Raw genomic sequence first — 26,694 nt, forward strand, 5'->3', positions numbered from 1 at the left:
TCTGAAGGGCTGAGAAACTTTGATGTTGGCTGAGTGAGGGAAGTGAGAACCTGGGCTCAAGGGGATGGGGGTTACTTCTCCCAGGGCTCGGACAGCCGCACATCTGGATGGGACCCTCGGTGGGCCTGATCTGGGCCACAGAAGGCTCCTGAGTGGTTTCCACTGAAGCTGTAGAGGCTCCAGAATCCAGGGTGGCCCAGCTGGAAAGGCCAGGAAGTTCCAGGATGCGAGTGTGGGCCTGAGGGAGTAGGAGACGTGACACTCTGATCCTTTCCCAGGGCCATCCTGAGCCTCTTCCAGACACTTCTGCAGAGAGCAGTTTGTGGGAATGGGGCCTTTGCGCCCTCCCCTAAGCAGCAATTCCATTCCACCATCTTGGCATCTCTGGGACATCCCTTTAGCCTTACTGTGTGCCTTAATTTACTGCATTGCAGCAGCCGCCTTACAGTCCCTGCTGCTCAGCCCTCATTTCCAGTTGTTTCTTCTCATAGCACCCAGTGATCTTCCTGAAACGGCACTCTGCCATTCACGGTTCTCAAGTGACTTCTCACTGCTTTTGCCCCTGTGACTTCCCAGAGTTGGTCTAAGCCTGCCTCCAGCTCCTTTCCCTGTGCTCTGGTTAAGACAACTTCCCCATCCTCTTTTTCATACTTCTGAGTCTTTGCCCAGGCGGGTCTGTCTCTCTCTGAAATGGTTCCACCATTTTTCTTAGAGGATAACTATTGATCCCTCAGGAGCTGATCAGTAATTACTTCCAAACCCGTTGGCCCAGTTGAGTTGGTCATTCTCTCCTTTCTCAGTTATTACTTGTTTGATTGTCTGAGAATGTCTCTAATTCCCCAGGGTGAGTGTTCTTGAGTGCAGGCACTGGGTCTGAGTTCGAGCTCTGTTCCCTCTGCAGGGGCTGGCAGGCTGGGCACTAACTGTGTGTTGACTGACCAGATACTCTCTCTCCCCTCTCTTGTTCTAGGTCTGGAATGAAGTTGCAAGGACCCAAGAACTGTGGAGGTGAGTGAAGGAAGAGCCATGCCTGATCAGGAGAATGCCCCTCAAAGGAGAAAGGGGTACATTTTTCAGCACTTGCTGTTTTTCTGTTGAGTAGAGATAGGAAGGGACAATCCACAGTCCCTCCCAGCAGGAAACTCCTCCTTAGTTGGGGGTGTAAGACTTTTTAAAATAGTATATTGAAATATAAGAGATTATATTAATCAAGTGGAGGTTGATATAAGGCAGGGGTACCAAACTCAGGGGCAGACGTGTACAGCAAATTGAATGTAGCTGGCTGATAGACAAATCAATAGACAAATAAACTACTTTGATTTTCATCTTTGGTGTAACAGCATAGCTATATAAGCATGTTTGATGTTAGAACTTAAAAAAAATTCAAAAGAAAGTTGAAAAAATATTTTAATCATTAAATTATTAAAATTTTCTTTTCTGTTTATTCCTCCTTTGGAAGCTGACATCTGTATGTTTTGTTTTGTTTTGGTTTTGTGGGGGGCAGGTATTCAGGCTTATTTATTTATTTTTTTAATAGAGATCCTGGGGATTGAACCTAGGACCTCGTGCATGCTAAGTATGTGCTCTATATCTGTTCCCCAACCAACATCTTTTCTTTTATCCCAAGATATAAGTGTCAGATCTACCCCTTGCTGCATATGGGACAGACCATATACCCTTGACAGTCAACTAGGAGTTAAATGTCGTTTTAGTGGCTCATGATGGGAAACAGCTGTTCACATGAAGTTTCCTCCAAAAATGGAGGGAATCTTTGCTTGACGATTTTTAAATTTTTAGGATAACTGTGCATTGATGTATTTGAGAATTCTGGAATGCCAATGTTGCCATATTTAGTTCTCAGGATCATCTAGCATTGTTCTGTTTGTTGCCTTTTATTCATTTTTGTTGCTAATATTAATTAGAAAAATGATGTTAATCTCTAGTCGGCTTTGAAGTCAGAGGACTTCTAGATTTCAGTCTGTACAATTTGGGGAATGTACTCTAGATAGAACATTCATTTCTGGAAATTGATTTTTCTGGGGATAAGTGGACAAGCGTATGTCTTGCCAAATGTGATTCTCAAAGACACTGTGTTACTGAAATAAATGAATTGACTCAAGATTGGTGTAACTATTTGTTGAAGCCCTTGCAGAGCAATGCTTACATGTTGAAATGGATAGGATGCCAACCCCAAACCCTTGTCTTTGTTTTCATCTTTACAGATAAGCCGGGGTAGGAATTTCCATTTGACTAGCACAAGTAAATATATTTCTTTCAGGAGTTCCAAAAAATCTCCTCAGCAGCTTGTCCTGACCTCCTCATGTATAACATGTATGTTATAACATGTATTACCATGTGTAACATTTATGACCATGTTTGTAACTCCAAGTTCCTCAAGCAGATTGTTCAGCTGTCTGCAAGCCAAATCACGAATGAGTTTTTGGTTCATTACTATTTTGTAGCTTTTGGTGCTAAGCTTTTTCTTTTTTAGCATAAAGTCATCCCTTGGGATGGTATCCTGGACCTATGTTCTTATTAAAACACTGGGTTTATGTTTCTGGAGCTGGGACAACAGCATTTCAGGAGCATCATCACATGCACGTGTCATTTCTGACGCTGTGCCTGCTATGAGTTCCAGGCCCCAAAGCTCTCAGGCCCATAGAAATTCTTATGGACACAGTAAGTGAGCATGGTTAACCGGTCGTATATTTTTAATCTGTACTCTATAATTCTGATTTATGAATACTGCAAGTTGCTTCTGTAAATGCCTTCATGACCTTTTAAATTCTGCCACTTCTTTAATACACTAAGCATTCAATTTTTTTAAATTATTGAAGTGTAGTTGATTTACAATGTTATTTTCAGAGCAATTCAGTTATACATATATATACATATACATATATACACATATATTTTCCAATTCTTTTTCATTATAGCTTATTACAAGAAATTGAATATAGGTCCCTGTGCTATATAGTAGGTCCTTGTTGTTTATCTGTTTCATATATAATAGTGTGTATCTGTTAATTCCAAACTCATATTTATCCCTCCCCCCTTCCCCTTTAGTAACAGTATGTTGGTGAGTCTATTTATAGTTTGTAAGTAAAATTCGTAACTCTTTTTTAGATTCCACATATAAGTGATATATGATATTTGTCTTTCTCTGACTTACTTCACGTAATATAATAATCTCTAGGTCTATCCATGTTGCTGCAAATGACGTTATTTCATTTTAATGGCTTAGTAATATTCCATTGTGTGTGTGTGTGTGTGTGTGTGTGTGTGTGTGTGTGTGTGTGTACACGTACACACCATATCTTCTTTATCCATTCATCTGTCGATGGACATTTAAGTTGTTTCCATGTCTCGACTCTTGTAAATAGTGCTGCTATGAACGTTGCGGTGCATGTGTCTTTTCTAATTAGAATTTTTTCTGGATATATGCCCAGGAGTGGGATTGCTGGATCATATGGTAAAACTATAGTTAGTTTTTTAAGGAGCCTCCATACTGTCCTCCAAAGTGGCTGCACCCATTTGCATTCCCACCAACGCTATAGGAGGGCTCTGTTTTCTCCACACCCACTCCAGCATTTATCATTTGTAGACTTTTTAATGATGGCTATTCTGACTGGTGTATGGTGATACCTCATTGTAATTTTGATTTGCATTTCTCTAATAATTAGCGATATTGAGCATCTTTTCATGCACCCATTGGCCATCTGGATTTTTTCTTTGGAAAAATATCTGTTTAGGTCTTCTGCCTATTTTGTGACCAGATTGTTTGTTTTTTTGATATTAAGTTGTATGAGCTGTTTGTATATTTTGGAAATTAGTCCCTTGTTGGTCGCATCATTTGCAAATGTTTTCTCCCATTCTGTAGGTTGTCTTTTCATTTTGTTTATGGTTTCCTTTGCTGTGCAAAAGCTTTCAAGTTTAACCAGGTCCCCCCCCCTTTTTTTTTTTTTTTGCTTTTATTTCCATTACTCTAAGAGATGAATCCAAAAAAATATTGCTGTGATTTATGTTAAAGAGTGTTCTGCCTCTGTTTTCCTACAGGAGCTTTATAGTATCTAGTCTTGCATTTAGATCTTTAATCGATTTGGACTTTACTTTTGTATATGGTGTTAGAGAATGTTCTAATTTTATTCTTTTACATGTAGCTGTCCAGTTTTCCCAGAACCACTTATTGAAGAGATCGTTCTTTCTCCACTGTATATTCTTGCCTCCTTTGTCATAGATTAATTGACCATAAGTGTGTGGGTTTTTAGCTGGACTTTCTATCCTGTTCCATTGATCTTTGTGTCTGTTTTTGTGCCAGTACCATACTGTTTTGATTACTGTAGCTTTGTAGTATAGTCTGAAGTCAGGGAGCATGATTCCTCCAGCTCTGTTCTTTTTCAAGATTGTTTTGGCTATTCGAGGTCTTTTATTTATTTTTGTTCTAATTCTGTGAAAAATGTATTGGTAATTTGATAGAGATTTCATTGAATATGTAGATTGCCTTGGGTAGTATGGCCATTTTAACAATACTAATTCTTCCATTTCAAGAACATGGTATATCTTTCCACCTGTTTGTATCATCTTCAGTTTATTTCATCAGTATCTTATAGTTCTTGGAGTACAGGTTCTTTGCCTCCTTAGGTATTTTATTCTTTTTGGTGCGATGGTAAATGGGATCGTTTCCTTAGTTTCTTTTTATGCTATTTTGCTGTTAGTGTATAGAAATGCAAGCTGATTTCTGTATATTAATTTTGTATCTTGCAACTTTACCTAATTCATTGATGAGCTCTAGTAGTTTTCTGGTGCCATCTTTAGGATTTTCTACTTGTAGTATCATGTCATCTGTAAACAGTAACAGCTTTACTTCTTCCTTAAAAATTTGGATACCTTTTATTTCTTTTTCTTCTCTAATTACTATGGCTAGGACTCCCAAAACTATGTTGAGTAAAAGTGGCTAGAATGGTCATCCTTGTCTCGTTCCTGATCTTAGAGTAAATGCTTTCATCTTTTCACCATTGGGTATGAGGTTAGCTGTGGGTTTGTCATAGATGGCCTTTATTATGTTGAGGTATGTTCCATGTATGCCCACTTTCTGGAAAGTTTTTAATCATAAAAGCATGTTGAAATTTATTGAAGGCTTTTTCTGTATCTATTGAGATGACCATATGGTTTTTCTTCTTGAATTTGTTAATATGGTACATCACATTAATTGATTTGTAGGTACTGAAAAATCCTTGCATCCCTGGGATAAATCTCATCTGATCACAGTGTGTGATCCCCTTAATGTATTGTTGGATTTGGTTTGCTGGTATTTTGTCGAGGATTTTAGCATCTATGTTTATCAGTGATATTGGCCTGTAATTTTCTTTTTTTGTGATAGCTTTGTCTGGTTTTGGTATCCAGGTGATGGTGGCCTCATAGAATGAGTTTAGAAGTGTTCCTGCCTCCTCAGTTTTTTGAAATAGTTTTGGAAGGATAGGTGATAAGTCTTCTCTAAATGTTTGGTAGAATTCCCCTGTGAAGCCATCTGGTCCTGGACTTTTGTTTTTGGGGAGTTTTAAAATTACTGATTCAATTTCAGTGCTGGTAATTGTTCTGTTCATATTTTCTATTTCTTCCTGGTTCCATCTTGGCAAATTGTACCTTTCTAGGCAATTGTTCATTTCTTCTAGGTTGTCCATTTTGTTGGCATACAGTTGCTTATAGTAGTCTTATGATCCTTTGAATTTCTTTGTTGTTGGTTGTAACTTCTCCTTTTTTCATTTCTGATTTTATTAATTTGAGCCCTCTCCTTTTTTTCCTTGATGAGTCTGGCTAAAGGTTTGTCAATTGTGTTTATCTTTTTAAAGAACTGGCTTTTAGTTTCATTGATCTTTTCTATTGTGTTTTAGTTTAAGCATTTAGGTTAAGCATTGGGATTTAAGTTAAACATTTGATTTTTGGTTAGAAGTAAAACTGCAAATATTTGCTTTTGTTTAATCCATAATTTCTGTCATGTACAATAGATTGTTTTGCTATTATTTGCTATTTGTGAAAGGTTTCAGTGCCATTTGATACATCAGTGTATTTCAGAGGCATATCACATACTTTATTCATATTCACAATTTGACCTTGTTGACAGTCTGTCCTTTTTCTCTTCAAATCAACTGGTTTCGTTCCTTCTGAATATTGGTCATGGGCCCTACAGATGGTTTGTTGTATAATGGCCTTATATATGTAGAAATAGAATTCATTTCCATAAAGAAATGTGTCATCTCCCCTTTTTCTTAAAGCCATATTATCTTCTTGGTCTAGCTTTTAGTTTCATAATGTTTAGATTGAGATATGGGTACAAGATATTTCTCCTTCCTCTTATTACAACTAGAAGAAAATCAACAACAGTAAGAATAACAATATGTCACAGTTGACACTCAGCCTCATAGTCCAGCAGCTAAAAGGGGTGGAAGGCCATGGTGGAGCTGAAAGCTCATTCTTTTCTGAAGGGTACAGTTCTATGTGTCACAGACAAGTTTTGCCAGGTGGGAATTTCACTTTGGTATAGCTAGATCTTCTTTTACCTGATTTATATTTGAAATCTCTTGATTTCTAAGTGTTTGCAGCTAGTTCGTGTGAGCCTTCCTATGCCGGCCAAACAAGGTAATCTGGAGGCCCATTCTGCCCACTGGCTGTGAGCATGCTACTTCTGGTAGAAGGAACAGAGTTTCAACAAGCACAGGGAAACCTTTGTCCGCCACAGGCACTGGATCTTTCATAGTGTGTTAGAAGGTCACTAGTGCCTAGCACAGAGCCTGGCATGTAGGCTCAGTGAATATATAGGCTTTGAATGGAGAGAAATTCTTTGTGTTGTACTTGTTGGAACCACGGGCTGTGAGCCACTAATTTCCCACCTGGCCTCATTTTTCTCCTCTGTGAGATACGATTGCTGGACTGGAGTCCTCTGATGCCGTATCAGTTCTGGTGACTGTAAATACCAAAAGCCTTTGTCCATGCAGCCTCCCTAACCCTCTCCTACATGTTGACTCTCCTTGTGCTTAACTCCCATGGCATCATAGGCTGTCCCTTCTGAAACTTAGCATTTCCCCCCTGAATTTTAGTTTTGCTTCTCTTCCTAACCACAAGCTGAGAGGACCCACAGGGCAAGGGCCATGTGTCACTCACTTGGGGCCCACAGGCTAGATGGGGATTCAGTATTCTCTGCAGTGTGGATAAGCTAATGTTCTATCTTCAACAACCTTATGAGCAAGATGCTATCATAGAACTGACAGTAGTTACATATAAGTGAAGGATGCAGACTCTTGGAAAATGGTGGGTTAATGACTTCTGAAAATTTTCTTCTCCATAAAAGCAGTGAGAAAACTGGCACAAATTGTCAAAATCAACTTTTACAGAACTCTGGAAATAAACCAGAGACTTAACAGTAGTCTGGGAAGTGTCTACTCAAGAAAAAAGTGGCTTAATCTTGGTAAGAACAGCAAGCATTCACTAGCTCTGTTCCCATAACACCTCTCCAGCTTTGCATTGGTCTTGAATATCAGCAGCCCACAATTACAGTGAAACCTAGGAACCTGACAGTCACTGGAGGGGTGAGAATGGGATTAGACATCCTTCAAAGCCTTATTCCCGGATAATTGTCATTATTTGACCTACCTGGTGTTTCCTGGAAGATCCCACGTGCAAGGTGTCTTTATTTTACCTGACTTGGAGTTCACTCAGTGTGAAAAACATTTACCTTGGGGCATTTGTCAAAACAATTACAGACAACTGGTTAAATTTTTAATCCATTTTTAATCAGTCAGAGTTGATGAATGATAGTTAAGGGAGCAATAGGCTAACAGAATAGCTTAAAAGGAAAAGTTGGTAATGTGATGTCCTTAGGGGTTTCGAAAAGCTCCAACACATTCCTAGGAATCTAGAAGGCCACGTGCATGTGCGGTGCTGTGCGCTAAGTCAGGAAAGATTGAAGAGAGCTCTAAACTCTCCCCTCTGGCTAACCTTGAGGTTCTGTGCAAACAGGAAATGAAGACTAAGGCAGGGTAGTCACCTGCCTGGCTGAGTATTGAACATATGCCCCAACATGCACATAGAGCCATTGGCAATAATGAGACTTAGTGATTCCAGACATTTAGTAAAGCTCTCTCCACTCGTTAGTGAGCGTTAATTTAACTGAGCATAGACTTAAGTGGCCATACATAATGAAGAATACAGACTTTGAGTTAGTTCAGAAATGTAACAAACAAACATCATAACACAAAAATAATAAGCAGGGGGATGGGGGTGGGCAGAGATCAGATTTCCAGAGTCCTGCATTATGTTATTTAAAATGTTCAGTTTTCAACAAAAGTTATGAATCATGCAAATATATATATATATAAACTATGGCTAATATGCAGGAAACAAAGAAAACAATAGAAATTGTTCTAAGGAAGCCCAGGCATTGGACCTATTAGACAAAGAATTTGAATCAACTATTTTAAGTATGTCCAAAGAACTAGAGGAAACTATGTGAGAAGAAGTAAAGGGAAGTATAAGGACAATGTCTTATTGAATAGAGAATATGAATAAAGAGAAATTATTAAAAATAACTAAATAGAAATTATAAAGTAGAAAAGTACATTATCAGATTAAAAATTCAAGAACAGATTTGAGCAGGTAGAAGAATGAATCAGTGAATTTGAGTATAGGTCAATTGAAATTATTCAGTCTGAGGAGCAGATTGAATGTAAAGATGAAGAAAAATGAATAGCGCCTAAGAGACCTGTGGGACACCATCAAACCCGCCAACAACACAAAACGGAGTTCCAGAATGAGAGGAGAAAGAAAGAAGAAGGTATTTAAAGAAATAATGGCTGAAAAATCTCCCCAATTTGATGAAAAATGTTAATTTACACATCCAAAACCTCAATGAACTGCACATAGGATAAAGTCAAGAGTCTCATATCAAAACACATTATAATCAAACTTGAAAGCCAAAGACAGAATCTCGAAAGCATCAAGAGAGAAGCAACTCATCATGTACAGGACAACCCCAGTGATATTAACAGCTGATTTCTCTTAAAAAACCATGGAACCCAGAACATAGTGGGCTGACGTATTGGAAGTGTTGGAAGAAAAAGATTGTCACCAATAATTCTGTATCTGGAAAAATGAAAGAGAAAATTAAGACATTCCCAGACTAACAAAAGCTCTAGAATTTGTTGCTGGTAGATTTGCCCTATAAGAAATACTAAAGGAAGTCTTTCAGATTGGAGTGAATGGACATTAGACAGGAACTTGAATCCACATGAAGAAATAGCACCGGTAAAGTAACTGTATGGGCATATGTGAAAGGCAACATAAATGTACTTTTTTGTTTGTAACTCCTTTCCTCCTATATGATTTAAAAGACAACTGCATAAGGCAATAATTATGAATCTCTGTTGGGTACATAATGTATAAAGATGTAATTTGTAGGGCAATAAAAGCATAAATGAGAGGGGCAGAAAATGAAGCTATACAAGAGCAAAGTTTTTTTTAATACTATTGAAATTAAGTTGATATTAAACAAAACTAGATTGTCATAAATTATAATTTTATTGGTAATCTAAAAAGCAACTACTAAGAATTCAAAGAAATACTGTAGAAGAAATGGCAAGGGAATAGGACACAAGAAAATATTTAATACAAAAGAAGGCAGTAATAGAGGAATAGGAGGAGAAATGCATAGAAATACACAAAATGACACACGTAAATCCTACCTTGTCAGTAGTTATATTAAATGTATGTGGGTTAAACACTCCAATAAAAAGGCAGAGAATGGCAAAAGGGATTAAAAAAATACCCAACTTTATGCTCTCTACAATAAATTAAAAGACAAGTTGAAAACAATAGAATGAAAAGATATATACCATGCAAACAGTAACCAAGAGAGGCTATACTAATAAAACAGACTTTAAAACAAAGAGTGTTATTAGAGAACTATAAGAATATTTTATAATAGTAAACAGGACAGTCCATCAAGAAGATCTAAAATTTATAAACATGTATGTACCTAATAACAAAGCAACAAAATACATGAAAGCTGACAGAATTGAAGGGAGAAATGGACAATTCAACAATAAGAGTTGAGGCTTCAAAAAAAAATGCAGAGTCTTGAATTCTAGTTGCATGACCAAGGCTGCAGGACCTTGAATTAGTTGTTTAACCTCTCACGTCTAGAATGGCAATCAGGACCTACCTCATGGGGTTGCTATGTAGACTGACCAGATGCACAAAAAGCACCTGTGCCTGTCCATGTAGTGAGCACTCGCTCAGTGTCATCTCATCATCATGCCCGCTTAACAGTGGAGGAAATTGAGGCCCACGTGGGCAGAGTGAGTTGTTCAAGCCAGTAGATGGTGAAGCCAGGAATCAGAGCTAGACCTGTTGATGCCAGAACACCTTCTGATGGCTCTGCCTGAGACCATGGGTCTCTTTTTCAGGCACCTGTGTCTGAGACGCTGGTCTTCATGTAAAGCCTCCCAGATGACCCTGGGTACACAGACATGGAAGCAGTACTATCTCTGCAGATCTGAGCTGGAGTTCCGAATGGAATCTGGGCGGCCAGAGAAGGACTTTATCTGCAAAGCCATCGCCGGGCACAAAGGTAAGGGGTAGGGAATGTGGAGGCTGTGTGCAATTCCCACTGCTCACTCTTCCTCTAGTCATGTCTCCTGGATTTGGTATTTCAGCCAATTAGTTAGAAAGTGCCACTTAATAAGGACATGCCCTGCTGGGTTCTATACCTGTTATGTCATTTGATCCCTCACAGTAACCCTGTAAAGAAGATATCATGACATCTATCTCAAAGTAGAAAGAAACAGAAACTAAGAGACTAAGAAACTGTTCACAGTTACACAGTTGGTGGGCAGTAGGCAGTCTGGGCATGATGCCCAGACTGTAAGTCTGAAGCCCTAGCTCGTCCTGTCCACTGCTGCTCCCTGAATCAGCACCTACTGTGCTCCTGAGGGAGAAAGAAGAATAGTTGTCCCACCCACCCTTCATCAAGTTGAGTGTTCACATCCCAGGCGTCCATGTGTGTGCTCAAAGCAAGTCTGTGGTCTCTTTCAGGAGAGATAGATGAGCTGGCCTACATCTCAACCAATGAATACCGATTTAATGGACAGGAGAAGTCCGTGGTGTGCACTGTGTCTTCAGATGCCACTGTGCGCGCCTGGGATCTGCACGAGGTGAGCTGCCCAGGACCGGGCCAGGATGAGTACTGACCAGATGCACCGGGGTCCTCAGTCTCATCCAGGCCCTTTCTTTATTCTCCAAACTACTGCAGCTGACTTGCAAGGTGAGGAGTGGGAGCCCCATTGTAAAGATGAGAAATCTGAGCTGCAGGGGGCTCCGTCTCCATGCCGTTGAAGCGTGATTCTGGTTGATCACAGATGCCCTTGTCCTCTCGCTGCCCTGCTTCAGAGAGATGGGCATTTTTGTAGTGCCCGATGGAGGCTCTTTGTGCAAGAGCAGTTCTGTGGTTCCACACTGAGCTGATGCCAGCCTCTGGGTGGTTTTTGCCCAGATACGCAGCTTTTAGTCACACAACCTGCAAATCAAGTGTTATAACCTTGATAACTTGATTCATATTCCAGACTTGGTTGGTATTTATAGTTAAAAAGCTTTCCTAAGCATTTTCTCATTTGATTCTCACAGTAGCTGTCATTCACAGTGTTCATTATTATTATCATTCTAACTTCATACAAGTTTAGACTGAGACAGAGAGGGAAGGTGTCTCAGTGTTGAACCATGTGATCCACCTGCACATCCTGGGGCCCCACCTGGGGCCACACGTAGACAGAATCCAACCTCCTATAATGGATCTTTTCCTGGAAAACTGTAGGTTACTTCATGTTTTCAAACACTTGGGCAAGGAAAGTCCCGTCCAGGGCCTTCCTTTATTCAGCATTTGGCCTCTTGGTGAGATGGATGGATGCTCATTTCGCCTCGCTGTTCAGGCTTCCTGGAAGTGACAGGTTCCTTTCATGGAAACCTAGTGTACAGAAAGCAGAGGGCGGACCTCCAAGCTGGGCGCCGGGACACTCCACCCAACTCTCCCTGGGTGGCTCCCTCGTCAGAGACCTCTGGCCGTGACCTATGGGCCTGCCTTCTCGTCTGTGCGGAAGCTGCATTCTCGTGGCCCTGTGCCAGCCTTGTGGGGGTCACTGCTCAACCCAGACTTCATGGTAGGGTCCATGAGAGAGAAAGGATGTGAGGTGTGTTTGGTGGCAAGGTGCTTGGCTGCCAGTGCACGAGTGAGTCTGAAAGCCCGAGCTGGGCTCCAGCCCAAGGTTCCAGACAGATGCAGGATGACAGACCAGGCCACCTGAGGACTCCAGGAACTCGTATGGGGACCCAGAAAGGGAGGGAGTCTGGGGGCACAGGGTGGGCGCCAGTGAGGGGGCTAGTGGGCAGAGCAGTTTGGGAATGAGTTTGGATAGTTATAACTTGTTTTGCTTTTGAATCGTAGGAGTGAAACATTATCAAGGCTTTTATTTAAAAGGAAAAATGGGACTAAAAGATACTTCATGAGAAGAAAAACAAAAATCACCTTCCTCCTACTTTTCTTAGGTTATTTTCCCAGAGGTAACCACTTTCTTAGTTATTTCTGATTTTATCAATTTTTATATTTGATTACTAGATTGTTTCTTGATCTGTATCCTTTGGAGAGTATCTATTGACTGACTGCTTTACAGAAACGCTTTTAACTGTCAGGAACCCTTTCATACTCTCTGACGGCTCTTTTTTTTTTTTTTTTAGGGTACAATTATTTGTATCATTACTCTTTCCTCCATGGTCAGTTTTTCAGTTGTTTATCATGCTTTTTTCTCTTTCACATGCTTTGTTTTCCTCATATACACCACGATGTTTGACATGGTAATTTCAAGTAAAGCTCTCTGCTGACCGATTGGTGCAGGTGTCTGGTTTCTGTTTCATGGCAGTTGTGTTGCCCTGAAAGAGACCTGCCTCAGGGTGCGGACCTGAGACCATCGACAGGCTTACATTAGGGGCTCTTGGGGAAGAAGAATAATTCTGGGAGATTCCATAGTTACCAAAATGAAAAGTTCTTGACTTGAACAGAAAGAGCTTTGGGTTGGGAGATCTTTTCTTTAAAAAGCCAGATAGCAAATATTTTAGGCTTTGCAGACCATGTGGTCCTGCTGCAGCTGCTTAACCATGTCCTTGTGATGCAGAAGCAGCCGTAGACAACATAGTGGCCGTGTTCCAATAGAGCTGTATTTATCGGCACTCCAATGTGAGTTTTGTGTAGTTTTCATGTGTCATGAATAGCCTTTTGATTTTATTTTTAACTAAAATGCAAAAATGGGCAGTAGGCTGGGTTTAGATGCAGGCCATAGTTTCTTGAACTCCGGTGTGGCCCGTTGATTACAGGGTGGAACTGTTAGGGCTAGAACCCTCTGCACCATTCTGCTTGCCTCCCCAGCCTTAATCCCCTTTGTGAGCACATCTTCAACATTATTTTATTTTTAAAAAATTCAGCCATTTGGTTGGAATCATGCAGTATGTAGCCTTTTCATGGTGGTTTCTTTCACTTAGCAATATGCATTTATAAATAATACACATGACTTTTTATAGCTTAATAGCTCATTTCTTTTTTCCAGACTATTATTTAATTTTATTTTATTTTTATTGAATTATAGTCAGTTTACAATGTTGTGTCAATTTCTGGTGTACAGTATAATATTTCAATCATACAAACACATAGATATATTTGTTTTCATATTCTTTTTCATTATAGATTACTACAAGATGTTGAATATAGTTCCCTATTCTATGCAATATAAACTTGTTGTTTATCTATTTTTTATGTATTAGTTACTATCTGCAAATCTCAAACTCCCAACTTATCCCTTCCCATCCCCTTACCTCCTGGTAACCATAGATTTGTTTTCTATGTCTGTGAGTCTGCTTCTGTTTTGTAAATAAGTTCATTTGTGTCTTTTTTTTTTAATTTTTAGATTCCAAAAATGAGTGATATGTGGTATTTTTCTTTCTCTTTCTGGCTTACTTCACTTAGAATGACAGTCTACAGGTCCATCCATGTTGCTGCAAATGGCATTATTTTATTATTTTTTATGGCTGAGTAGTATTCCACTGTATAAATATACCACAGCGTCTTTATCCAGTCATCTGTCAGTGGACATTCAGGTTGTTTCCATGTCTTGGCTATTGTAAATAGTGCTGCTATGAACATTGGGGTGCATGTATCTTTCCGAATTATATCTCAGGATGTATACCCAAGATTGGTGTTGCTGGATCATATGGTAAGTCAATTTTTAGTCTTTTGAGGCATCTCCGTACTGTTTTCCATAATGGCTGCACCAAACTACATTCCCACCAACAGTGTAGGAGAGTTCCCTTTTCTCCACAGCCTCTCTAGCATTTATCATTCGTGGACTTTTGAATGATGGCCATTCTGACTGGTGTGAGGCAATATCTCATTGTAGTTTTGATTTGAAGTTCTCTGATAATTAGTGATATTGAGCATTTTTTCATGTGCCTATTGGCCATTTGTATGTCTTCTTTGGAAAGTTGCTTGTTTAGGTCTTCTGCCCATTTCAGTGTTGGGTTGTTTGGTTTTTTTCTTATTAAGTTATATGAGCTATTTATATATTCTGGAAATTAAGCCCTTCTCAGTCTCATCTTTTGCAAATATTTTCTCCCATTCCATAGGTTGTCTTTCTGTTTTGCTTATGGTTTCCTTTGCTGTGAAAAAGTTTTTAAGTTTAATTAGGTCCTGTTTGTTTATTTTTGCTTTTATTTCTATTAACTGGGTAGACTGCCCTAGGAGAACATTTTGAGACTTATGTCAGATAATGTTTTGCCTATGTTTTCTTCTAAGAAGTTTATAGTGTCTTGTCTTACGTGTAAGTCTTTAATCCATTTTGAGTTTACTTTTGTGTGTGGTGTGAGGGAGTGTTCTAGCTTCATTGGTTTACCTGTAGCTGTCCAGATTCCCCAACATCATTTGCTGAAGAGACTGTGTTTACTCCATTGTATGTTCTTGCCTCCTTTGTCAAGGATTAATTGACCAAAAGTTTGTGGGCTTATTTCTGAGTTCTCTATTCTGTTCCATTGATCCATGTCTGTTTTTGTATCAGTACCATGCTGTTTTCATTACTGTAGCTCTATAGTGTTGTCTAAAGTCTGGGGGGGTTATTCCTCCAGCCTCGTTCTTTTTCTTCAGTAATACTTTGGCAATTCTGCGTCTTTTGTGATTCCATATAAATTTTAGGAGTATTTGTTCTAGTTCTGTGAAAAATGTCCTGGGTGATTTGATAGGGATTGCATTAAATCTGTAGATTGCTTCGGGTAGTATGGCCATTTTAGCAATATTAATTCTTCCAATCCAAGAACATGGGATATCTTTCCATTTCTTTAAGTCATCTTTAATTTCCTTAGTGTTTTATAGTTCTTTGTGTATAAGTCTTTCACTTCCTTGGTCAGATTTATTCCTAAGTATTTTACTTTTTGGATGCAGTTGTAAAAGGGATCGTTTCTTTACTTTCCTTTTCTGATATTTCATTGTTAGTGTAAAGAAATGCCACTGAATGCTGTATGCTACTGTTGTATCCTCCTACCTTGCCAAATTCTTTTATCAGCTCTATTAATTTTTGTGTGGAGCCTTTAGGATTTTCTATATATAGTATCATGTCATCCACATATAATAACAATTTTACCCCTTCTCTTCCAATTTGGATTTCTTTTCTTTTTCTTGTCTAATTGCTATGGCTAGGACTTCTAATACTATATTGAACAGAAGTGGCGAGAGTGGGCATCCTTGTCTTGTTCCACATTTAATGGGAAAGCTTTCAACTTTTCACCATTGAGCATTATGCTGGCTGTAGGTTTGTCATAAATAGCTTTTATTATGTTGAGATATGTTCCCTCTATACCCATTTTGCTAAGAGTTTTTATAATAAATTGGTGTTGAATTTTATCAGATGCTTTTTCTGCATCTATTGAGATGATCATGTGATTTTTGTCCTCTTGTTGATGTGGTGTATCACATTGATTGATTTGTGTATGTTGAACTATCCTTGTGTCCCTAGGATGAACCCAACTTGATCATGGTGTATGACCTTTTTTATGTGTTGTTGGATTCTGTTTGCTAATATTTTGTTGAGGTTTTTGCATCTATGTTCATCAATGATGTTGGGCTATAGTTTTCTTTTTTGGTAGTGTCTTTGTCTGGCTTTGGTATCGGGGTGACAGTGGCTGCATAGAATGAGTTTTGGAGGGTTCCCTCGTCTTCAGTCTTTTGGAAGAGTTTGAGAAGGATCGGTATGAGGTCTTCTTTGTATGTTTGATTGTGCGATTTAGTGGGTCTGCAGATGTAATTCTTGGTGTATTGGGAGAGGGTGAGCTCTGAGTCTCTCTACTCTGCCATCTTGGCACCAGCCTGAACTATGGACTTTAGTTAATAACAGTGTATCAATGTTGGTTTATTAGTTGTAACAAATATCCCACACTAATACAAGATATTAGTAGGGGAAATTGAATGTGGGGAGAAAGGGGGCATTTGGGAACTATCTATGCTTTCTGATGAATTTCTCTGTAAACCTAAAACTGCTCTAAAAAATAACATGTATTTTTAAAATTCAGTCATACCAAATTCAAGGCAAACATTCTCATAAAAATTTTAACAATGTAAGTATGTCTAAAGTAAGATGAATAGTTTCTGTGCCCTCCCTCCATCCCTCCTAATTCTACTCGCTAATGGAGCCTTTGTTAAACATTTGGTCTGTACCCTGCTTTTATTATACAAATATATATAAGCACATGTGTGTGTGATTATCTAGAGGTGTTTGGTTGTTAGAGTATTACTTTCTTTAATTTTTTCTTTAAGAAAAATAAGATCATATTGCACATACTTCTCTGCAAGCTGCTTTTTCATTTACTGTCTTAGTGGACATTCTTCTTGTCAATTCATACTGTTCTTGTCTGTTCTTGTCTTTTCTTGCAGTAACTTACACATATTGCATAATGTGGCTGTGTCCATTTATTTAGCAATTTCTCTCTTTATGAATGCTCAAAAATCATAAGTTTTTGCTTTTATGTATGCAGTGCTTATATACATATACGGACATCGTAAGCGCTTTTATTCATTGGGTACTGTTCTGTAAGTGGGGTTACTGGTCAACTTCATAAACAGTTTAGATTTTTAAGAAATATTGCCAGATTATGTGTTAAAAAGTTTGTAGTCATTTATACTTCCACCCAAAATGTGTGAAAACACCAGTTTCCCACGTCTCTGCCAACATTCCTTATAATCAGTCTGTTTTTTTGCCAATCTGATATGGAAAGTTGTTACTTCTCTGATTACTTGTAACTCGAACATGTTTCAGTATGCATATTGACCATTTTCCTTTTCTCTTCAGACTCCTTTTGTCCACTTGGGGTGGAAGGGAGGCAGGTTTGTGAGTGGCCTCATGTCAGCATGTAGGAGTTCTTTACTGAGAGGGATGACAGTATGAAAAAACATCTAATTACTCATTTAATCTTCACGGACACCTGTGTGCCTGGTGGATAGTGGTATTTTCTCCATTTTTCAGCTGAGGGGACAGAGCATGTGCCTTGGCCAGGCCTGGCCCGTGGGGTTGCTGCTGGGCACACCATGGGGAAGGGGGTCTTCTGAGCAGGGCACCTGCAGGTGTGTGACAGAAGGTCTTGACATCCGCAAGCCCAAGTTAGCTTGTCTGTAAACTGGGCTCCCTGAGGACTGAGGGGGATGCTCCCCGTGGACGCTCTTCTCTACGTGTAGCCCTGTCCCAGCCCATGTCTCCCAGGCAGTCCCCCGGCCGCGCTCTGCCACTGCTCTCCTCCAGGACACACCTGTCCCCTCTGGTGGGACACCACTTCTGTGTTGTGTTCCCTACCACGCTGTGCATCCTGTGGGGAGAGGGACTGCAGCCTTCATACCTGCCCATCCCTAGTGTGCACTGGGGGATGGTTGAATGAACAAAGATAGTAAGTGTTTATGAAACAAATGGGCCCTCTGTAAGTTGTGGTATTAATTTTTATTGTTACGCAGGGCACGCAGATCTGGTCAAGCCCTCTGCAGCCTGCTGCTCTGGTGAATCTGGTGACATACCCTCGGCTGCAGCTGGTTGTCACCGTGGATGAGCGGGGCCTAATCAAAGTCTGGAAAGCAGAGGACGGGTGTGAGTGGGCCTCCTTCTCCCTGCCTACGTACTCGTCTGCCTTGGAGGCCTGTGACATTCTGGAGGGCCCCCTCCTGCTGGTGAGTGACCTGGCTTGCAGGAGCCTCTGCTGTTTCCCAGGGTCTGTGGACACTGGCACCAGACCACCACGGGCGGCATCTCAAGCCAGGTGCTCTGTGTGGCAGACCAAGTGACCACATTATTCTCCCACTCGGTGCGCCCCAGCTCCTCCTTGCCTCCCCACTGTGGCTCTCACACGCTGGCAGCCTGCTCCTTAGCCCCATCTCTGCAGCCCTTTGCTTTCCCTCACAGTGAGGTCCAACTCTACGGGCTGCCCACGCTTTTTCGTCCACATGCCCCTGCTTTCCTGTCTCCTGGTCTTGCTCACAGAGTCTTTTGTCTCTTTGCAGTTCCTTCTCACTATTGCATCCTTTGTTCCCTGTTTTTAAGTCCCAGCAGGGGCCCCTTCAAAGAAAAACTGAGGCATGTTGGGCACAATGAAAGCTTTTGCCTGAGATGCTCAAGGCTTTCTATTGCTGGGCATCATTCTTAGGCATTGGGAGGGAGCATTTGCCCAGAAAGAAACACTGAAAGGGGGTGTGAGCTTTCAAATTGAGGAAGTGGCTGTCACTTGGAGGCAGTATCCTCCTCCTGGAGGGAAGGAGACCTTTGAAAGTGTGAGCTGGCTTCCCAAGGATCAGGGTGAGCAGACACCCAAGAACTGTTTCCTGTGTAAACAGAACTAAGGCGCATGAATGTTTCCAGGAGATTTAGTAATAACAGCCCAGATGGGAGGCAGCCCAAGTGCTTGCCACCAGGTGACTGGATTTATAAAAATGCTGTACGCATGCAGCAGACTGTTACTCAGCTCTGGAAAGGAACAGACTGGATGTATGTGACAACCGGGATGAAGCTCAGAAACAGGCTGAACAAAAGAAGCGAGACACAGAGGAGTGCATAGCTATCGTAGATTCCTTTTATGGGAGATCCCAGTACCAGCAGAGCCAGTCTGCAGTCAGAAAGCAGAGCAGTGGTCCCTGGGGAGGGAAGTGGGTTGGCCTGACTCTAAAGAGACTGGTAGAAGGAGGGGAGGTAATAGCTCAGTGGTAGAGCATGTGCTTAGCATGCACGTGGTCCTGGCTTCAATCCCCAGTACCTCCATCAAAAGTAAATAAATAAATTTTTAAATAAATAAATAAAAAGTTTTATGTAGTTCTTGTTAAATTCATTTCACAGCATTTTATTATTTGTTGCTCTTCCATTGCGATATGAAAATATTTTCTGCTCCTTTTCTAAGTGGATACTATTTGAATAAATGAAGGCTGTTGATGCTAATTTTACATCTTTTCATCTTACTAAATTCCACGGTTTGCATTTATTTTATTATTGATTGTCTTGGGGTGTTTCAGGTGCACACTGTATCATGCATAGGTAGCGATATTTATTGTTCCCAAGCCTCAGGCATTTAGTCGTTTTCTTTTGTCTGACTGTTCTGGCTAGTACCTCCGTCACAGGTTTAACGAGGAAGTGGCACCTGGGGGCCATTTCTCCTCCTAGCTGACCACAGTAGGGTGCCGGCTTCAGGAATGTTACAAAACAGCCATCAATGCCTGTTTAAACATTGGATTTTTAAAATCAGTATTGGATGTTGAATTTTGTGAAAGGCTTTTTCAGCATATAATTATAGGATTTTTCTCCTTAGGTCGATAGTTATGGTGAAATAATGGATTTTTAAAATATTATGTGATCCATACACTTCTTTTTAATGTACTGAGGTATTCTAAATGCTGACATTTTATTAGGTTTTTGGATCTACATGTGTGAGACCAGCCTGTGGTTTTTGTTTTGGAGTTTTCTTTATCAGGTTTACACAGAAAAGCTCTGCTTTCTTCAACCAAGGAATCTGAACATTTTTCTTCCTTTTTAATTCCTTGGAACAATTTAAGCTACATTGAAATTACGTAGTTTTTGGTTTGGTAGACTTAATCTTCGACATTATCTCGTGCTGGATACTGTTTGTGGGGTGGTTTCCTCTGTGTCTTCTGTGGAAACTGGTCTATCTGCTGAGATCAATTTTGATATGTTGTATTTTCCTAGAAAACTACCCATTCTGTCTAGGTTTTCAATTTTTTTATGCATGCAATCGTCTAGAACATTCTCTTGAGGTCTTTTTCTGTAAATTTCCTCTATTTGAACACTTGTTTCCTCTGTCATGCCTTCTCGTAGGTACGAGCTTTCTCCCATGTATTCCATGGTTGTCTCAGCTAGTGCCCTGTCTGTTTTGTTTAATGAATACTGCTACTGGTTTCTAGTTTTACATCACTGTAATCAGAGTGTTGTTTGTACTACTTTCCCATAGATAATTTATTGAGGGTTTTTTTTGACTCAAATGTTCAATTTTTGTAAACGTCCATGTGCCCTTGCAAGGACAGTGTGTTCTCCATTATTGGGTGCAAAGGTCCAAACATAGTCATTCTTAATCATGTTTTTTAGGTCTTATGTTTGTTTACTTTTTGTCTATTTGGCTTGTCTTAGACTGAGAGCAGTATTATTATTTTTAAATTTAATGATATATTTAAAATGATATATTCAAATACATGAGTCAATATTTATTATTAATATTATCAGTGTGTTTCACTCCATTTCTTCTCGCATCTGCTTTGTAAAGGAGATTGGGGTGTTTGGTTCTTAGGTATTCCTAAGTATTATTTCTTCATTGTGAACTACAGCCTTCAGTGCGATAAAGGGTCTTTATCTTTGTTAAATTTCCTACTTTGGACCTGAGTCCTTCTCTTCTGATACCAGGATCACTGTTCCTGCTTTCTTAGGATTTCTGTATGCCTGGCATACCCTCATGTTCCATCTTTTTTTGATCCAGTATCTTGACTGTTGATAGAGTTGTGTTTTCTTCTGTTCGTCAGTCTGAAAATCTTTCTATTCGAATAAGTGAATTAAGCCACTTGCATGGAACGATGTGACGCCACCTTGCATTTTGTGTCATGTTTGGTGTGTGATGTGGCGCGTCAGGAGGCTCCTTTCTCCACGTCTGTTTCCTTCCCGTTTTATGCATGTGCTGGGGTGTGAATGATATCTTTTGTCATTTAGGAAGGTTTGTATTTTTCTCAAATGGTTTTCTTTATCTTAATGCTGTCTCCTTTTTCCTTATTCGGGCCTGTCTACTATTTCATTTGTTGTTCCTTTACTCCCATGGCAGTCAATTAGTTAATCTACTTTGAACCTTCTCCCTTCTCTTTTTAAAAAATTCATTACTTCCACTTTTTTGAGAACATACAGTATTCATACACTGTTCTTCCATTGTGTCCACCTTTTTTTTAAGCTCCTTGATCTACAGTTTAATATATTTAATGACCATACCAGGTCTTCTGGTGGCCTTTTCTCTGTATCTTGTGGTTTGATGAAACCTAAGCAGCTCCCAAGGAGGGGCTCATGAGTGCAGTTCTTGCATGTTTAGCACTGCTTTCAGTAGCCTTCAGGGCTTGGAGGATGGCCTGGCTGGGCACTGAATCCCTGGCTCATGCCTTTTAAAAAAATTTTTGTGAAAATATTATTTCACTGTGTATGGTTCTGTTGAAAAGTCTACTTGCCACCCTTACCTCCCTTGTTAGACACTTGGACTTTTGAAATCAAAGACCTAAAGGATTTTTTGAACAATTCAAAGTCTACTAGTTTTATTGTGACATGTCCATGGTGACCATCCAAAGTCAACTTTCCCAGGAACATATGTACCCTTTCAATATATAGATTCAGGTTTTCTTGTATTTCAAGAAAGTTTCTTTATACATGAATTTTAAATGTTAGTCTGTTAATTATTGAACTTTTCCTCTGTGGGAACTTCATTTGTGTGTTTATTAGATCTTCTTTGCTTATCCTCTTGGATACTTTCAGATTATTTTTTAGCTCTTTTTCCCATTTTTGTTCTTGTCCATTTTCTTTCTTTAGTGTCCTTATTTGTTTAGTAGAATGTATTTTCTCTTAGGTTTATTGTCCATCTTAATTTGTATCATAACTTTTTTTTCCAATATCTTTCCTGAATTAATTTAACTCTTATTTCACACTTTGATTTTTTGCCCATTTTAGTTCTTAGTGTTGACTTTCTGCAAATGCTTATTTTATGAAACTTAACTCATGTTGGAGTGTGGCTACGGATGTTTCCTGGTTATTCTTTGGGGGAATAGTTCTATCAGCTAAAATGTTTGGCTTCTCACTTCCTTTCTTTTCCTTCTAATGACTTTGTCCGAATGTTACCAGCCATTTTCTGTGCATTTTAAAGTTTTTTGTTTTCTTGGACATTAAGAGCAGGTGTTGTTTTTTTTTTATAGACAATGAATGGAACAGAAAGTCCAGAATAAGTTCCATATATAAATGTCTGTGGAAAGATGTCCTTTTGATACAGTAGGTGAAGGACAAGCTATTCAAGATATGGAACACTTGGCTATTAAGAAAGAAAAACTAAGCTAATCCCACATCACTCCATTTATAGAAATACATTTAGAATAATTAAAAACTAAATGTAGAAAGTAAATTTATAAAATTATCTGAGGAATGTATAAGTGGTTTTAAAAATCAATCTGGAGCATGGAGGGTGTAGCTCAAGTGGTAGAGTGCATGCTTGTCATGCGTGAGGTCCTGAGTTCAATCCCCAGCACCTCCTCTAAAAATAAACAAACCTAATTACCTCTCCTCCTACCAAAATAAAATAATTAAATAATACAATAATTAATAAAGTATTTTTAAGAAATCAATCTGGGATGTGCAAGGCCTTGCTGGGCAAGACAAAACCTAGAATCAAGAGAAATTACACAAATTTGACTTACCTAAAATATTAAAGACACCTGAACCATGTAAAATTAAGACATGAAAAATTATGAGAAGACAGTGTCTTATTTAACAAAGTATTAATATCATTATATGAAGCGTAGAAATCTAGTAGAAAAATAGGTAAATATGAATAATCAATTCATAGAAAAAAGTACAACTGGCCAATAATATATAAAGGTGTGTGAACAGAAAAATACTGCAAGTCATATCAGTAAACAAAGAATGCTGAAGCCATCAAGTCATCAGCCGCTACCCCCCCCCCCCCCCCCCCGCCCCAGTGAAGACAAGCCTGCAGCCTGGCCTCTGCAGCCACTCACAATGGTGCACTGTGAGGGGACTCAGAATAATCAAGGACAAGATAATGGCCCTAGATAGCTAGATGCTTGTCAAAGGAATGAATTCAATGAGCCCAAATATTTGCCTCCTCCCATAGAAAAGCAGTGCATTCTTTAACTTGCAATGCCTGGTTTCTTTAGATAACAAGTGATCTTTTATTGTTCCAACTACCTGGTCTTTGTTGTAAAGCTTCTATATATCCTGGCTCCTCCCCTACCTCTTTTGAGCAGTCCCTCAGAGCCAGCTCAAGTCCTCCCGCCAAATAAAACAGAACTCTCAACTTTTAGGCTGTGCATTTATTTCAGTTGACAGGTGCGAGACCTAAGTAATAATTGAGAAAGTGACTTTATTCTTTTTTACTTTAATTTTTTAAAATTAATTTTGGGGGGTATAATTAGGTTTATTTATCTATTTTTTTAATGGAGGCACTGGGGATTGAACCCAGGACTGTGTGCATGCTAAGCATGCGCTCTTCCACTGAGCTATACCCTCCCCTGAGAAAGGGACTTTGGAACAAGGCATTTCACCTACTGGGTGAGCAAACATTTTTAAAGATTGGTGTGATAAGTTGGAGGAGGAGAAATAGGTATTTTTCTGCATGGTAAATAAGAGTATATAGATTGAAGCTTTTTTGAAAAACTTGTTGGTTTTTTTCCTGTTAAAAGTTTTAAATGTGATACCCCTTGACCTAAAACATCTAGTTCTGGGGGCCTCTCAGGAGGAATCCCTGGCCTTGGCGCACAGAGCTTGCACGCCGGAGAGTTCATGGCAACGGTCATTGTTCGTGGTGAGCAACCTGCATTTCCGTCAGAACGAAAGGAAGTAGAAAGTCGTGGGAAAACACCCTCTGACGTGGAATGATTTCTCAGCTCCAAGGAGTGTTTCAAAGTGAAAACAGAAAAGGCAGGTTGCAAAATACTACCTTGTCGTGACGGGGAGGAGGGGCGCCCAGGTCACGCCCAGAGTCCTCCAGCCAGAAGGGAGAGGGTTGACTCTGAAGACTTCCTTGTTTGAATGTATTCATCCTTGCTTGTATCTTTGAAAAAGTATTTTAAGCCATTTATTTAAAAATAACCTCCCTGGCACCCCAGTGAGGAGGCAGGTAAGCAGGGGCCTCCCGCCCCTTGGGCGAGGACACAGTGCTCACCGCACCTTCTGCTTGCAGGCGGCCTGCGCTGAGGGGGCGCTCTACACACTGACGGTGCCCCCGCTGCAGCTGCTCTCCAGGGTGAGCGTGTTTCCCAGCAACCCCACCAGTCTGCTCTGCTCTCCTGACCGGCAGTGGGTGTTTGCATCCACCCAGAACTCAGACCTGGGCCCAAAGGTCAGTGGTGGGCTGTGTCCCTTGCCTCAGGGTCCTGGCTTTGTGCACGCAGGATGGCGGATTCCATGCCCTAGGCTTGTGGGGTGCATTTTGGGGTTAGCTTCTCATGTAGGACCAAGCCCCACAGCCCGAGAGGAGGAGGACAGTGGGTCATCGGTGGCTGTTCACAGAAGTGACGGCCTTCTCAGGGCCACCAGCTGAGTTGACAGCCATCCAGAGCCTCTGCTCTTTCCAGTTGCCCCAGGCTGGAAGGGGCCAGCTGCTTGGCTGGAGAGGGCAGTGTTCAGCTTGGAAGGGGTTTGAGGCCTTAGGGACTTCCTGGTGGAGATGCTCATGAGCTATCTGATGGCCTGAGGACAGGCTTGGACAAAAGTGAGGAAGAGAGTGCCCAGGTCAGGCATGGAGGAGATGCTGCCAGAGTGGGGACAAGTGTCGCTATTTGGAGGCCCGGACACAGCTGGCCTGTGTGAGTGGCTGCCTCGGCCAACAGTTCATGGGCTCAGAGATGTTCAGTCTGAGTTCCAGGGCCTGAACTGGAAAATCAGACCAGAGTGAAAAGCAGGCAGCTAGAGAGGGTCTTGCGACATGCTGGGGTGGTGGACAGGGCAGGACAGAGAAAGAGACAGTGGCAGCAGAGCAGGACAGAACCGGCAGTGCTGGGACCTGGAAGCCAGGGGAGGCCCCTGGTCGGGGAGGGCGACCAGAGGAGAGAGGCCCTGGGATTGGTGGGCAGCAACAAAGCAGTTGCAGGGACTGAGAAGGAGGCATCTGGAGCCAGACTGCAAGGAGACAGGAACGGGATACAGAGGAGGATGCTGAAGGCAAAAGCAAGATGGCGACATGCAGCTGCTCAAACACAGAAAATCTCTGTGTTTGATTCATCCATCACACCGACCTCACCGGGACTGGTGTGTCAGGATGCTTCCAGCAGGGCCAGACATGGGATGGGAGTAACCTTGCTCCCCCAGCAACAGTGCGGTCAGGAAGAGAGGGTCCACAGGTGGCACGGGCCACCCTGTGAGACCCAGTCAGGCCACGGAGGGTGCGGGTCTGTGGGGAGGGCTCTCAGAGTGCTCCTGGGCTGGAGGAGCCCCTCCCTCACTAGTGGTGAGACCGTGCAGCGGTGTTTCTCCAGGTGTTCCACACTCTGTCCTTGCTGTGTCCATCGGAAGATGAGCCTCCTGTCTACACCACTCTCCCCATCGAGCTGACCTCCAGAGCCTGCTGGGCGCCTGCCGAGGCAGCCAGGCTAACGGTGATGCACAGAAATGACAATGGCATGCAGTTGGTGGTCACCACCTATGAATTAGAGGCCAAGAAGACCAGGAATAGAGTGGACATTTTGGGTAAGAATCCCCATATCAAGACTGTCACTACCACTGCTTTATGAAGCTTCAACCACAGATTTCGCATGTTTCCTTTGGAGCGCCTTTTCTTTTCTATGATTCATTGACTCATAGTGACCCAACAGACGTCTTGCTGTTGGGATTTTATGCACTGGTTGAGTGGTTGAGCACTTGCCGTGTGTTGGGCCCTTTGCATGGCCCTGGATTCAGATGTGAACTACTGACTACTTTTCTCCCCCAGCTGGTCTTTCTGCTTCCATTCATCCCTACCTGTCTTTTCATAACTCTGTCAAAGTCACTGTTCTCAGCATTGAGTACACACAGACAAATCAAAGCCACAACTATCTCTTCCCTAAGGAGCTCTTAGTCCAGTAGAATAATAAGACCTACATCCTTCTCCTTTCCTGCCTCCTCTATTTCCCAAACCCCATGTAATCCTTATAGGCCTTTCCTGTGGTCCTGAATATTCTTCCTTTTGTATTGTGTTCATTTGTTTTCATGTCCTCATTTGACCATAAATTTTACTCTGAGCTTCCTGGCAGCCAAGGAAAAAAGAGAAACAGGATGTGTAATATAATCCCTTGTCTGCTATGAGCAAGTGCAGGAATTTTTCAAAAGAAGTAATTTTATTTTCCTGGTGCTAAAC

The 26,694-nt window shown here is 40.9% G+C and overlaps 1 protein-coding gene across 6 annotated transcripts in view; it reads left to right on the top strand.

Annotated features, from left to right (window-relative positions):
- The window catches only part of CDK20 (cyclin dependent kinase 20), a 43,152-nt gene that overhangs the window by 11,960 nt on the left and 4,498 nt on the right, over nt 1-26,694 (top strand). For all 6 annotated transcript variants that reach the window (XM_032471077.1, XM_032471073.1, XM_032471076.1 and 3 more), the window contains 6 exons: nt 971-1,008; nt 10,458-10,621; nt 11,086-11,204; nt 18,074-18,283; nt 24,544-24,702; nt 25,838-26,048. In XM_032471077.1, coding sequence (XP_032326968.1) covers nt 971-1,008; nt 10,458-10,621; nt 11,086-11,204; nt 18,074-18,283; nt 24,544-24,702; nt 25,838-26,048 — 901 coding nt within the window. The remainder of the gene's footprint in view (nt 1-970; nt 1,009-10,457; nt 10,622-11,085; nt 11,205-18,073; nt 18,284-24,543; nt 24,703-25,837; nt 26,049-26,694) is intronic.

The sequence above is a fragment of the Camelus ferus genome, chromosome 31 (genome assembly GCF_009834535.1).
Source record: "Camelus ferus isolate YT-003-E chromosome 31, BCGSAC_Cfer_1.0, whole genome shotgun sequence".
Taxonomy (NCBI): Eukaryota; Metazoa; Chordata; class Mammalia; order Artiodactyla; family Camelidae; genus Camelus; species Camelus ferus.